Source organism: Varanus komodoensis, unplaced genomic scaffold, assembly GCF_004798865.1.
Source record: "Varanus komodoensis strain SLA01 unplaced genomic scaffold, ASM479886v1 scaffold46_1, whole genome shotgun sequence".
Lineage (NCBI taxonomy): Eukaryota > Metazoa > Chordata > Lepidosauria > Squamata > Varanidae > Varanus > Varanus komodoensis.
The window spans coordinates 1,405,821-1,421,371 of NW_025336043.1; the positions used below are offsets into that span (position 1 = coordinate 1,405,821).

Genomic DNA, 15,551 nt, shown 5'->3' on the forward strand with positions numbered 1-15,551 from the left:
TCCTTCTGGCTCAAGCCCTACACTGTGCCCTCTGGATTACGCAAGCCCCCCTTTTTTAGGCATATTGCAGTACACACATGTGAAAAGTACAAATGCACAGGCTTGGTGCGGTATAGGAAAGAGAGCGGCGTGATTCCCCAAAAGATGTTAGATGTGTATGTAAATTTATGTAAACTACGTACATTTAAGATTGGGGTTAAAAGATGCAATTGTAGCTAGAGAAGAAAAATGTCTGAAGTCTAATTATGCGTGTAATATGAACCTATGGGGGGAAAATCTTTAACACCCTTGATGCCACAGTTTACTGAGGCAGTGCTGGATGTCTCCCATTTCATTTAGCTTTAGGAAAATATATTAATATGCTCTCTTCTCTTTTGGTAGCAGCCAGAGGCTATATACTTTCTCCTGTAAAATATTCCTTGCTGGGCTGGAAAATGCTCCCCTCAGATATCCATTCAGGAATGTTCCCCCATCGCTTTTGATGAACACGGTGTGATTCAGCTTACAGCAGGCAGCAGCACTCGGTTTCAATGGTCATCAGCTCAATTTATTAGTTAGGAAAGCTTTCCATCTTCCCTCGCAAATTGGCCATTGCTAAATAATTAAGAGCTTACTGCGAGGACGAAGGATAAAATAAATCTTGAAGAAACTATTTGCTGGATAGCTTTCATGCTACAATAAACTCTGCCTTATTTAAAAAGAGAATGTATTTTTGCTGAATTGATAGATTGTGTTTCTTTCCCTTAGAAAGCTATATTAAAAAGCGAGAACACAGTGTTATACAGCTATTCAAGTAGGAGATGCACTGATTCGAGGGAAGCGCAATGGTACCACAATTCACACGTACCATCTGCTGCACCCAGATATATTTCAGATGATGTGACAGGACACACTGCACCAGCAACAGTGATTGACAGTGGCTAACTGCACCAAATCTGCTCAACTACAGAAGCCTATATAAACCAGTTTACCATTTCCGGTGCAACTTCTATTATCTGCCACGGACCCTTGGGGCAGGTTGGCAGAACATCAGGAGTTTCCTCTGAATGGAGTTGCTCTTTGTAGAGAAATCCAGCATTCACAAGTAAGAGCCTTGAAACTGGCATCTGCTCAAAAAATGGTCTGGAGGTGGAGACACTCTTAAATTGAGTAGTCCCACCCATGAAGCACTGGAAGGCCGAAGTGGACGACACAAGCCACGGGAAGCATCTGTTCAGTACGGCCCCACAGTCTCGCTTTAATATGGCAGTTCTGGATTTCATCCTGGAGGTATCCCAGAATCACAGACCGGGGCAGATGATTGCACTGGGGTTTCCATCTTTTGGCCTGGCTTACTAGTCCACCTGCATTTGTGCTCACAATTCCCCCTTTCTTGGCTTGGCCCTCAAGCTGTACTTGTAAAGAAAAATAAAGCAGGAGAAACACCCTTGCTGCTTCTTTTTTTCAAATGAGATTATCAAGTCATCTTCTTTTGGGTTTTCACATTCCTTGAATTTAATTCTTAACCTTTTCCCCTACCCAAATAAAGTAATTGTTCATAAACTGAACAATCTGTGTCAAAAAAAAACAAACTGTAGTTAAAGTACACTAACCTTAACCGCCACAACACACCTAAATCAAGAAAGGTTTAACCTCCTGTTCACTTGTATTTTCATTCAATTTTCTGAAATTGGGCTTATTTAATTCCAGGACACCTAATACCCAAATATTGTATAGATTTACTGGATAGATTTATAAAACTGGTAATGTGTCAAAGCCACATGCACTGGGAATTTTGAGAAATGTCATCCAACACATCTTGCGAGCAGCAAGTTGGAGAAGGCTGCTTTAGGATTTGAAACTATAATTTTACATTCTAACACACATTAAATTGCAAATTAATTCTGGCTACAAAGAACAGGGTGTGACTGATAATACGACGACCGTAATTGTTCTGTTCCTCTGAAATATTTTAATATTAGTCATTCTTAGTGATAAGCAGTCAAGGCAGAGTGATCAAACTTGTCTAACTCAGAGTAACGTGTTTCAACTTGCTTGTTCTCAGCTGTTTATGCTTCCAAATCCAGCCAAGATCTTCATATACCAACAATGAGTTTCTTCTGACCTTCACACAGTTGATTATCTGGCAATCCTGCTCCATAACTCTTCCATGAAATGTGAAGACACCAATAGTTAATTTAATAAAAATCAAATACAATATAGTACTTCTATAGTGACTTTGGCCAACCAAAACCAAAGGTCAGGTCAGTGGCCATCTGACATTGGAAAGTGTCATCTTACATGTTAGTAGATAAAGCAAGTTAGCCAGGATTTAATCTCTTCGCAACTTCAGTCCTTTCTGGACGACAAATCACAGAAAATCATGCCAAGGGGCACCAGTGCAATTTTGGCCATGTATGCATGACAGGATTAGTCAAACTGATGCCCTCTAGATAGTTTGGACTACAACACCAATAAGCCCCACCCAGCAGAGGGCTAAGGTCAGTGTTCATGGGCAGGGGTACAGCTAGGTACCAAAAAGATCCAGGGCTCATGTCCACAGGACAAAAAAAATGTGCACATGCTGACTGATAGATGCTCAGAAGTTTTGTGCGTCTTTAGGATCCTCATAGAATCATGGAATAGTAGAGCTGGAAGGGGCCCTGAAGGCCATCCAGTCCAACCCCCTGCTGTTGCAGGACACCAAGTCACACCAACCCACTCAGAGGGCTGTCCAGTTTCCTGCCTCCTAAAAACATTGAAAAAAGTGCAGCATTTCATTTCAGGGGAAAAAAACTCAGAAAGATTTGGAGGAGGCAGCAAGAGGTGAAGCACAGGTGGGCAAAAAGCCAGGTACTTTGGGGAGGGGTCACCAACAACACCAGGCCTTCCGGGCCATTCGTGCAGCAAATGCCCACCAATAGCAGATAGTGGAGCAGATCAAGGATTCCAGATTAAATATTTGGGGTACCGGCCCTAATGGGCTGCCGCTTAACACCACCTCTGCTTATGGGAGTCGCAATCCAACTTCAGGAGGGCATCAGATGTTACTGACCCCAGGTGTGCAATATCCTGCAGAGTTCCACCAACTGAGGAACCTTCTCAGAGAGAAGCGACTGGGCCAGGGCCATGCATGGCTTAGTTATATCTAACCTGGAGCACTGTAACATGCTCTGTGAGGACCTGCTCCTGAAGACCATTCCAAAACTTCTGCAACTTCAAAATACTTTTACAGCAGTGCTGACCAACTCTAAGGCCTGAAAGCATGGTCTCCACTTACTGCACCTGTGCCACTGCCTTTTCTCTGTTTCCAAGGAAAATTCAGGGGGCCAGTTGTTATCTTTAAAGGTGAAGAACAGAATACTTAAAGAATGGCTTCCCTCCATAGGAAGGTGACCTCCCAGAAAGCTCCCCTAGCAAGACCTTCCTGTAAGTCTCTTTTCCGTCCAAGGGTTAGAGTTGTATGTGGAGGAGTCTCAGTTTCACGTACATCATGGGATCTGAGCTAGCGGTGACTGGCCAAGAAAGGGATATTGGGGTTGTAGGAGACACCTCGATGCAACTGTGGACCAGGTGTGAAAGCTGGTGTAAAAAGGCAAAAACCACATTAGGCATAATTAGGAAAGGAATCAAACACAGAACTGGCAAGATCCCTTTCCTACTTTTACAGATTTATTTATGCCTCTTTATGCCGTTCATCAGCAACAGCTCTAAATACATGGTGAGACCACACTTGGGATATTACATTCAGCTCCGGCTACCGCTTCAGAAAAGGGAGACTGCAATGATTAAGCGGGTGGAGCACCCCCTGTAAAGCAGGGTTACAGCAGCTGATGTAGCTTCATGTTAAAAAGGAACAAAGGGGACATGGCAGAGATGTACAAAATTATGCCTATTGTGAAGAAGTAGACAGAGAAACATTTTCCTCCTGCTCACGTAATACTAGAATTCAATACAACATCCCATGAAGTTGACTGGTGGATCCAGGACAAATAAAAGATGGCACTCCTTTATGCAGTACACAGTATAACTGCAGAATCCACTTCCACGTGACGGTCACCAAGTTGGCTATTTTTAAAAGGGGATGGAACACCTTCGAGGAGGATGCGGCTATCAGTCGCGGCCAGTCCGAAGGGCTGCATGCGACCTCCAGGACCGGAGCCTGAGCACCTATGTATGCACACCAGTTGCTGAGGGACCTGGTGCTCTACTCACATCCCACTTGTAGGTTTCTAATTAGTTGGCCACTGTATAAAAAGGAAACAGGACTACGTTTCCTTCATCTGAACCAATTATGGCTTTCCTTATTTTCCTATTTACTGCTGTTTCTGTATAGATCTCTTTTTATTTTGTAACTTGTATTATTACTGAATCGTTATTGCATCTTATATGTAAAGGTCTTGAGTGTCTTTGTCAGAGGTAAATGAATAAGGTAGAAATATCCTAATAAAGTCAGCAGGTACTTCAGCAACCAGGAATCTGCAATCACCTTCTATGGCCCTTACAAAAAGCCTAAGCAGAAGCATTTTTTGGTTTCCATATGGAACATTTGCTTAGCTGCACGGAAACCTTTCAAATTGTGCAGGATTAGAGAAGTCTGCTTTGGCAGATCAGTCTGTGTTTCTAATCATCTGGAAAATGAAATCAGTTTCACTTCCATTCCTGCTGTGGAATCACTCTTAAGTGGCTTAGATACAATCATTACCAGAAGGTAAATACATAGCATCTGGATGTGGCAAGCCTAGATTACTCAAAGCATTTGAAAAAAGGAGATTCGCCTTAGTTTGTTTTAAACAAGCCATCCTATTTTTTTCTGCAAGCCTCAGAAAAAAATAAGAAAAACAAGTTAGAATTTTATGCATAAGAACTACGATGGCTTCTCCAATGGTCCCTTGAACAGTCTGGAGCAGAATCACAGGCAAAAATAGGAATTCCTTTAATAACATGGACTTGGGAGACATCTACAAGATCAGTATAAGCACTGTTATTTCTGCAGTTAATTATCTGAGACCACCTCAGCATCGGAAAATGTACATATCATTTAATCTGTTTTTACCTGCAGTATTGAAACTGTCCTGTAATGCTTGTTCACCATCATTAGGTGCCGCCGTGGCACAGGAACAGGACTCCCTTGGAAACTGGTCCCTAGCTTACTTCCTGTGCTAGGAATGTAAAAGCACTTACACTGCACAATTGCACAGGGAGGCAATTATGCGATAGAGCCAGGACAAATTAGCTTGCACAACAGAACCTTTGGAAAAAAGAAGAGGTCCGTTTCAGTGCACTGTAAATTATATTTTCTTCTACATAGTTTTGAGTGCAAATACCCGTCTGAATAATAGAAGAAAAAGGCCCTACTTAAAGCCTCGTATAAAGTAGTAAACATGCAAACCATTAATCAGTTTGCAATAAAGAGGGATACCAGAAGTGGCTATAATTTTGGTACAATTAAAGAAATAGTCCAGCACTTGTGTCCTAGATGCTATGGTCCACCAAGCCAGGAGTGTGTCTGCTGCCTTCTCATTAGAAAAGCAGGCCTATCCATTGCTCTCCTGGGGCCAGAAGGAGTATAAATCCTTCGGTTGATTTCAGTCTATGTAGCCTTGGAAGCACTGGGTGCAGAGGAGGCAGGGAGACGAAAAGTCTAAGTTGCAAGTGTTTTGGATGAATCTGGAGCCAGGACTAATATGGAATTAACTATGTGTAACTTTGAAGAGTTTTGTGATTATTTTTCAAATAACTGGAATTTTTATGTGCTGGTGTCCAAAAATACTAACTACTGCAGAGTCATCAGAAAAGGTACATGCTTTGAGTCAGACTGCTCATTGCATACATTTTTAAAAGTTATGCACATGGTGCCATCCAAAATATTAGGGCTAAACCACCTGTAAAGAACTTCAAAGCAGTTAGCACTCGCTCACCCGTCCTCATTGCTTATTCACATATGTATGAATTACTAAGCCATTAACATTTGCTACCACCAAACATATGGGGAGGCACAACTGAGCAAATCTGGATAAAGTAAAAGGGAAAGTATTACCTCAAATAATGTAATTTCAATGACAAAAAATCTACATTTTAAGAGCAATAAGGACATGTTATCCGTTTTTCAAGAGACAGGAAGCCAACTCTTCCAGTTATTACTAACAAGAGATCAGAATCATAGCATTACATGAGTTCAGAAATCAAAATTCAAATTATGCTACAAAGGAGCCCCGAGAGAGACAATGAAAGAAAGCCAAACACCCTGCAGGTCTGGCTGTAATCCAGACAGGAAGAGTTACAAGTGCCTGGAATTTACATCAGCCATTTGAAGAGTGAACAAGCATCCCCCACCCTAAGTTTACGCAGACTCAAAACACAAAAGATTTGGGGTCTTTCTGCTAGGATACCTCAAGCAGCTAACACATTAACACAGGTCCCCAAGCTTTCTGGCCCCATGGGCACATTTGGGCATTTAAGAATCTGCTCAGGGCACCCACACAAAATGGCTCCATGGAGGATTTTGAGTCATATGATGACTGCAGTGGGATCTGGCTAGCCAAAAGCAAAATAAAGAGGTGGGAGGGGAAGGAAATATCAAAGCAGGAGGCTGGTAGAAAAAGGAAGATGCAAGGCAAAGGGATAGAGCAAATCTTAAAGCTAGAAAGGGAGAGAAAAGAGAGCATACTAATTTTTCCATTTGTTTGTTTGTTTGTTTTTAAGGGACAAAGGGGAAGCTTGGAAGGTGCCACCAGAAATTCCCACAGAACACGTGCTGGGGCCCCTTATATTAACAGAATGCAAACCAGTACTTCTGAAAAGTATTTCAATGAAAGTTTCACATTCCAATATAAACTGTGGCAACCAGTGTAAGCTTGATGAATGCTTATCTGCACATCCATCTCCTAGGAAGTGCTTTTTCAAGCATGAGGGCCTCCGTGCCAAATCTGGACTATAAAATAGTTCTGCTTCCTGACATCTTGTAAGGGAGTACTAGTAGTTCTGCCTTATCTTTCCGTCTTGTACCGACTGAAGGGCGTTTTTTTAGATATCATAAACTCGAGAATTCAGATTTTACTACAATCCAGTCCTGGCCAACAGCACAGAATAGCGACCAGGCATCAGTCTCTGGTTGCTACTGGAAACAGGCAAGTGACCTAACAGGCTGAGAAAAAAAAAAGAGAAAAGCTACTTTAGCCTCTTCACTCCACGACACGGAGGCATAGGCTTCTGCAGGTTTCTTATTCTTATGCAGGAAAAATTACACATATGCAAGACAAAACCTGCAAAAATAGTAGGACACTCCTGTCAGCAAGCTACTGTAGTGTCTGTGACATTATCTGAAGCCTGCACAACATTTTCCAATAGCTCATGGGGAGGGGGCAGTCCTTTTAGAGACCTGTAAACTCCACAGCAATTAAACTTGAGATACCGAAGAGCTACGGCAAGATGAAAAGGCTTGATATAGAGTCTCTGATAGAAACAGTTCTAACCCCTGTAAGGAACATCTTGAGTCCAAGACTGCAGTGTTAAGTCCAACTCCTGCAAAAAGATTAATTAAGGCTTGAGAATGGACACTTTCCCAGTCTCCTGTGGTAGGTAAGAATCTCCTCAAGGTGACAGAATTTTCATAAAACAGAAGGGCACCACAAAGGACTAAAACAAGGGGATAGGTAACTTTTGCTGGTAAATGCTACAGAGGTACAGGAAAGGCTACATTAATGGATCCAAATGCGTATCACTGTTTTAAGAACTCAGCCACTTGTATCTCTTGGATTAATCACAAGACTGTATAACAATGCTTCCCGTAAACCCTTATTTGGAGAATAAATGGCATGCTTTAAGTTTGTGCATAATGACTAAATTTATGAGAGAATTGCCTCCTCTTCATATGGATTAAGGAACAGGTATATTCAAGAAATGTGACATGGTATCCAAACAAAAAAAAAACAATTAAAACCATCTCTGGGTGAAATGTTTGTCCTAAGTTACACTCACAGTAACTTAAAAGCGTTCTGTTAGCAATCCTGCCTTTCTCCATAAACCTCTGCAAGGGGGAATGTGTCCTTGAGGGATTCTCCTCTTCACATCAATGCAGCATTTGGATAAAGACTGGACTAACAATGGAACTTCTGTTCCTGTTTTCCCGAGGAGGAAAGGGGTAATACCTTGCACTGATTCCCCATTTCTCCGTGTGGCATGAGAGCATCTGTAAGAATGAACAGCATTAGTACCTTACCTAAACTGGTTGGCTTTATCAGTTCGTCCAGCAAGTCGTAAAAGGGAAGCTTCTGAAGTTTTATGTCTGGATGAACAGGGTGGAGAGCTGAGGTAAGATGGGGCAGTTCCAGTTCATGTTTAGGTCCCAGGAGGGAAACAGGGAGCAATGGCGATGTTGCGGGGTGGCCATCGTAAGCAAGCTGAGGAATGGCGGATGGCGACAAAGTGGCCGATATGGAACTTGAGTGGACACTGGGGATGGACAAGTCCGCAGGCGTCATTATTTTCTGAGGGAACCGCCGCCTGTAAAGTTCTTTGATTTTCATTTGGACAGCAGGACTGCAGCCGGCCTTGAGCAAATGCAGGGCTTTTGTAAGGAGTTCGTGTTTGCGGCCGTGCTTGTTCCTTCCTGCGTATCCCAAAAGCACTTGCAGCTCAGAAACTCGAAGGCTCATCACCATTTGCTTGAAGACAAACACAAAGGCAAGACAATGGTTATGAACGCAGCACCAACAACGCACATGGGCTCTCACTGGGGATGAAGGGAGAGTTAGGTCCCGCCAGGATGGCCACATCTTGGGCACCTCAAGGACCGCCTTCAGTTACGCCAGGTAATCTTGGGGAGCGATACGCCTCAAAAGAAGCACATAGCCTCCAGACTGCCTCGAAAGCTTTGGGAACTTTTGCCAGGGTTTAATGCCCACAGGCAGAGAGAACCAAGCCCTGGGTTGCACTCATGCAAACACACACAGCACGTAGAAAGTTTATTCATCAGAAAAATATAGAAAGGCACAACCTTTTAACCTGAGGTTGTCGAGACAGCAAATACACCTGTTGCATCCCAAACGTACCCTGGATTTCTAAGGAGAGAGAGAGCTTCCTGCCTAACAGAGAGGGAGAGAGACTGATAGCGGAGGACAGTACCTGTCCTGTAGCAGCAGAACCTGAATTAAGAGCTTGTGTGTGCAGAGGAGAGTCCCCTTTCTAAGCCCTTTCTATTTACACCACCACCCAGTCCACAAGTTACGGATGTCTGAGTTAAGAACAACCCCCACTTACGAATGAGTAAAGCCAGAAGTCCTGCCTCACCCCTGAGTGGCAAGTGGGTGCCCGTCGGTGGCACGAGGCGAGGGGCAAGCAAGCAGGCGCACACAGGCACCAAGGAGAGGAAGGGGGGGGGGGAAGAGGTGAGCGGAAAAGGCAGGACCACTTCTGCAGCGGTATGCGGATGAAAAACTAGTGCATCCAAGCAAGTGTGTTTCGAATCACGTGGAGTTAGTGTGGCCTTCTGTAATTTTGTACTGCATTTGGTTTGTAACCATGCCTCCAAAGCATAAATCCAATGCAAATGCAGGCAATGTGTCGGAGAAAATAAAGACAATCACAATCAATGTGGAAATAATAAAATCATCAGAGAATGATGAGATGCCATCATTCACTGGGAAAGTGTTAGATTTTGGTTGTTCAACACTCGGACTCTCTCTCTCTCTCACACACACATACACACTACCCAACCTTCTCCAGTACCTGTAGTTATTTATAATTAATGTATTCTACTCAATTTTAAAATGCTGTATTATGTTTAAGCTGCTTTGGTGGATATGGAAGTATTCTTAAGTGTTTTACCTGATTTTTATACACGTGATCTGACTTACATACAAATTTGACTTTAAAGACGATCTCAGGAACGGAACTGGTTCTTAACTCAGGTACTGGGCATATTTCTCTCTGAACATGTGGCTAAGGGAAATTTCCAGGAATATACTAGTGGGAAAGTGCTTGATTGCTGCTTGATGACCTTAACTATTGTTTCTCTGGGTAAGAGGTAAGTTTTCTGCAGGGTGAATAAAAAAATGATTTAAAAAAAAATTAAAACCATTTAAAAAAAAATAAAACAATTTTAAAGAAAAAGCCTATCTAATCATAGTTTTTAAGATTCATAATGAATAACCTTTTGGTTATAATGTAAGGAAAATAAGCTTTCATTATGTAGGCATAAGGCTTTATATTCATGCAATCTTTCAATATTTTGGTAAATAAATTCCAGAAATACATTCACAAGGTCATGCTCTTCCAGAGTTTCCTGAAAGATGAACAGGCAATTTTTCTATCCTGACGTTATTATCACATATGCTTGGTTTTACCTGGCTTTTTGTTCCTGCAGAGATCACATAAAACTTCTTCACAACAAAAATGTTATAACATAAAAATATAAAATAAAGCATAGCCTAGGTGTACCATATCATTATCTCCCTGAAGGAGAAAACTGAGAATAGCACCAAGGCATAAAAGAGGCCCAGTTTGGGACTATTATACTGAGATGCGATGCATGGGGACTTCAGCCCTCTCTGAGGGGCAGGGTAAAAATCGGGGTTCGGGTTAGAAAAACCAAGGTGCCTATGAAGCTTCCGACACTTGGAATGGCTGTAGAACAGGCTGAAACAACGAGATGGGCAGAAAAATCTCCAGGAAGTGGCCCTTTTGGAGATCCCTGTGAGGCATGGGGACTTGTGCCATATTTACGTTGTGTTTCCTAGGTTTTTCATGTAAGGTAATTTTCAGGTGTCTCCAGGCAATGGATTTTCCTTCCTGTAGGGTTGTTTTGCCTCATCTCTTTATAGCTGGGTGATTTGAACTCATTCCCCACAAGAATTCCAGGATTCCTTTTATTTCATGCTGGCTCACACAGGATATTTTTCCCCTCTTCCTGACTCCAAACGTTCCCTACATCACCCATGGCTTGAAAGCGTGTTCTGGCCTGAGGGCTTATCTTCATTTTGATACGCACACATTTCCCTTCTTCCACATGTTGCTCCCTGTACACTCCACTCCCTCATCCCCACGAGATTGGCAACCAGAGCGTCTAGCCGGGGTCGGCAACCTTGAACACTCAAAGAGCCATTTGGACCCATTTCCCACACAAAAGAAAACACCGGGAGCCGCAAAACCCTTTTGACATCTAAAATGAAGATAGCACTGCATATATTGGTTTTTTACCTTAATACTATGTATATCTTCATTATGATTTAGCTGCAGCTCTTGTTCAGTCACTAAACACTGTTATTTTTAATCTTACATTATAAACTAGTAGGACTCCTTTCATGTATTTTGAATAGGAGACCAGCTTCCTGAAGAGTCAAAGTCAGTGCTAAAGGGCTGCATGCATTAAACAGCAAACCCCGTAAGTTCATCAGCAGTAAAAGCAAATGAATTTACCCAGGTACCATCAAACGTTTGGTTTTCTTCAGAAACTTTTCTTTTCTTAGATTTATCCATGGTTGGCCGGGGGGGGGGGGGGGGGAGCTCAGTAAATCTGTGCTGGAGATAGAGGTGTGTTTAGTGACTGATTAGCAGATAAACAGTCAAGTGCTGTGAATTGTGACAGGTCCCAAGTGCAGTTTTTAACATTCAGATGAAGGAGATTACATTGGGACAAAGAGAATCTTTCAGTTTTGTGTAACAGGAGAGCCTGCAGGAAGCTTGTTTAGCAGAGGAATGGAGCTTGCTTATGATTTACTTAACTAGCTAGCACTGCATTCCTGAGTGGCGCTTGGAGCAGATCAGCGGCTGTGCCAGCGCGTCTTCTGAGCGATGGAGCCACAGCAGAGGGGTTCAAGAGCCACGTGTGGCTCCGGAGCCACGGGTTGCCGACCCCTGGTCTAGACCTTTGCCAAGGGAAATCCATCAGGCCCTGATGGTGTGATGCAAGGTTCTTCAAAGATTTCGACCCACAGGCACATTTAGGAAATTCCTGAGGGCACCACCACAAAATGGCCTCCATGGATAGACACAACTGGGCTGAAAAGAGGCATGGGAGAGGGACAGGCAAGAAGCTGGGAGGGAGGGAGAAAACAGGAAGGCAAAGGGGTAAAGGCTAGAACAGGAGACCTCCCTAACATTTTCAAAGTTAAAAAACAATTTTTTTGAAGGGAGCAGGAAAATTAGAGCTTTTGAACATGGTGTTGGGAATCCCTGACTTAGGGCAAGTTAGGACTTCATTTATGGTGCCTCCAAAGTACTGAAACTATTACTTACTGCTTATACTTAACAAACAGTTACAATCCATCACTAACTTCTCCTAACCGAAATTAGTGGGACCGATGCACAAACATGGGACTTTTTTCCCCAAAGGGGCTTGCATAAACTTCTTTTTAGTTGGAAGATGTTGATCTGCTCCCATTCATCTCAGCACGGTTGATGCAGAAGGTCCTTGCCACGGTCCCAGGACATAAAATGAACATCTTGAACAACCTGCGTTTAGGAAATTCCTAAAGTTTCATTTTAATAACTTAAAGCTTTCCTCTAGGTTCAGGTCTCTTGTTTACCCTTTCTGCCATGGTAAACGACCAGCCAGCTCTACCAAACTAGGTGTTCCAGAGGTTTCCACAAATCCTGAAAAGAAGAGGAGATGAAGCCTGCCCTCTCCCCAGTCCCAGTATTTAGCTAGTCTAGGATTTGTTCTGGCAGGAAGCATTTTTGAATGACCAGCAAGGCCAAACATATTTTTTAGCTCCTAACATAAAATGCAAGGGTGGGTGGGCGGGAGAGAGCAATTTTTTAAAACAATGACTTCTTCTAATGTGAACAAGCACCATATTATTTGTGGCCTAGAACAAAAATATTTTACTATATGAAGTAACAAGTTAAAATATTGCCACATCCAGAGCCACATCATTTCCAAAATACATATAGTAAAATTGCCAATCATTTAATATTCCCTTCAGCTCTAGAAAAAAACACAGACTTGCTTATCTTAAAGAACTTCTAGGAAAGAGAACACAATCAAAGCAATCCATAGTTAATGAATGGCAAATATCAGACAATAAAATTATGCAGGGCCAAGTTGTAGCTTATCAATTAAAACCTTTAGGAGAAAGCCATTTCGTTGTCAATGATACGGTGTTTCTTTCAAAACAAAAAGCTATTCCTCTTATCCCAAAAATTACTTTCCCAGAATTCCAATTTACTGTGCCTTATAGTTGCATATTTTATTACATCTGCATAACGTCTGGACTCTCCAGAGACACACAGCTGCAACAGCAGGGGTGTGAAGTGCAATGCTCTGGCCCACCATGCTTCAGAGCATGCAAGCCTTTTCTCTCTTCCAGAGCCTAAAAATGTTTCTGCTGGTAACTAGAATGTTTAGATTCTAAACTGGCAGCCAGAAGCTCTTCTCAAGACATGAGAATCGGGACCCAGGTCTTAGTGGTAGTGCTTTAAAATGTTTTCAAAGCACCCTAATCAATTTGACACAGATTATTTAACCAGCAAGTACAGAGATCACTCAATTCCTATGGAAAAAAAGCACTTAACTATGAACACAATTGTCTGCAGTATCTCTAATGCCTCTGGAATCACTAAATCACGGAGCTGCATTAAACAACATATAAATAACAATACAATGACCAAAGTTAAATAAAACATCGGAATAGCAAAAGTCGACAACCCACAGCAGTTAAAATAGAGCTAGTGCACAGCATTGCAGCAGATATAATAAAAACTGGCAATACTTGGAAGATAAAGGTCTTCACCTGGTGCCAAAAAGAAAACCAGGATGGTGCCAGGTGCACCTCCTCGGGGAAAATGTCCCAAGGATGGGATGCCAAGAAGGCCCTTCTCCCAGGTATCATCTCCTTACCTCTTTTGGGAGTGGTTTTGAGGAATTCCAAAACACAATTACATCAAGGGATCTATTCTGCATTAAAATCATACACAAAATGAAAGCAATTGAGATATATAATTCCTTGGGACACAGGGCAGTAAAACATACATAGATAATGCAGTGACTAGAAACAATTTTTTTGTTTCCTCCATTAGGTATGCAGCCCATCCATTAAAAAAAACAGTTCCGTTTTTAAAATATGACCATATGACATTCTTTAAGTTTTTGCATTATTTGAAGATCCATTTACAGCAGCTTAAGCTCTTTGCCTCTCACTAAATGTAGCTTAAATTACAATCTTAGCAAGCCAGAATTCTGTGGATTCTAGTCTGGAATCAGTAAAGGAGATCTGAAGTATAAAACAGATGTTTTTTCCTAAAAAGAAAATCCATTATGATAGAACCACATGTGGTAGAATTAAAGTCTGTCCTTGAAAAATAAAATTTACTCTTCCACACACACTCCCAGTTAATATCAAGCCCCACCCCCTTCTGTCCTATGCTATCATAACACTGCACACCATGAACATTAGGTAGACCACATGCGCTAGGTAAAACTCTTGGCCATTTTTAATGACTCTCATTTGGTGTGATGTGCTAGAAACAAAACATTTTGGAAATATTAAAAAAAAACCAAACTGGGATGGGGCTGGCATGGAAGACCGTTTCCCAATTAGAATGCTTATGGTATGAACTAGTTCTTTCAGTCTGGCTGAAATATTGCTTGTTTACTCTCAGTCACTGCCTCATAAAGTTAAAGACATTTAGCTTGTAAGCAAGAGCCTAATATTTCCTGTTTGGTCATGTATCTTTTTAGAACGTAAAATCCCATGTGGTGGTGAACTGCATGATTGTCGACCCAAGTCGCTTTCGCACGGGAACCTGCCTTTTCGCCCCTGTGCTGCACCCCGCCCTGCAACGGTCTGTGCTAGTCATCTAGCATCACTGTTTTCCACAACATATGGCGATGCTCTTGTAATAACTACGGTATTTAAAGTGCCAGAGCAAAAGAAATACTATCTGCATCAGGAAGTACTCTGCTCTCTTATTTTCACCTCCATGTCTAGATGTCAGCATGAACAAAACCTCATTCCACCTGTGCTATCACAATACTCAAAAGTAAAGTTGCTCTACCTATATAGAGCACTGGCTTCCTTTCGATTTTGCCTGACAGTTATTTGATTTATGCCACATCCTTCAAAGAGAAAAGGCACCCACGGCAGATAAGGGAAGAATTGTGTCTTATCATTCACAGCCCTGTATCACTCTCTTGCAAAATGTGACCATCCTGCTCACAGACAGAAGAGTGAGCCCTTCCTTCTGGATTCCCCAAGTAGAGCAAGTGAGGAGGGGCTTAACAGTTATTCTAAATCTGCCACCAGCTGTAGAACAGACCGGGTCACCCCAGTTCCCACCAGCACTGCCGCTTCCTTGGGGATGACTGGCCAAGCCTCCCAGCGGGGGCCCTTCTCTCGGGACCCCTTGAAGTCTGCCTTTGCGTGGTTAGAGTGTAGGTTGTGTCAGACCTGGGCACTGAAACAGAAACTGCATGAGCCCCAAACGTTAGCCTTCTGTTGGCCTCCCCATGTTCACCTCCAAAGCATATAATCTGGGTTTTGGTGGAAATGGGGTAAAAGATTTATTAAGGATTCAGGAAAAAAAGAAGTACAGAATAAGGAAAGGAAGCTCAGAAGTCACTGATGGAAGCC

The 15,551-nt window shown here is 42.4% G+C and overlaps 1 protein-coding gene across 1 annotated transcript in view; it reads right to left on the reverse strand.

Moving 5' to 3' along the window:
- Nucleotides 1-15,551, reverse strand: part of PIAS1 (protein inhibitor of activated STAT 1) — a 48,683-nt gene that overhangs the window by 20,048 nt on the left and 13,084 nt on the right. The window contains exon 2 of the mRNA XM_044444812.1: nucleotides 8,201-8,645. Coding sequence (XP_044300747.1) covers nucleotides 8,201-8,645 — 445 coding nt within the window. The remainder of the gene's footprint in view (nucleotides 1-8,200; nucleotides 8,646-15,551) is intronic.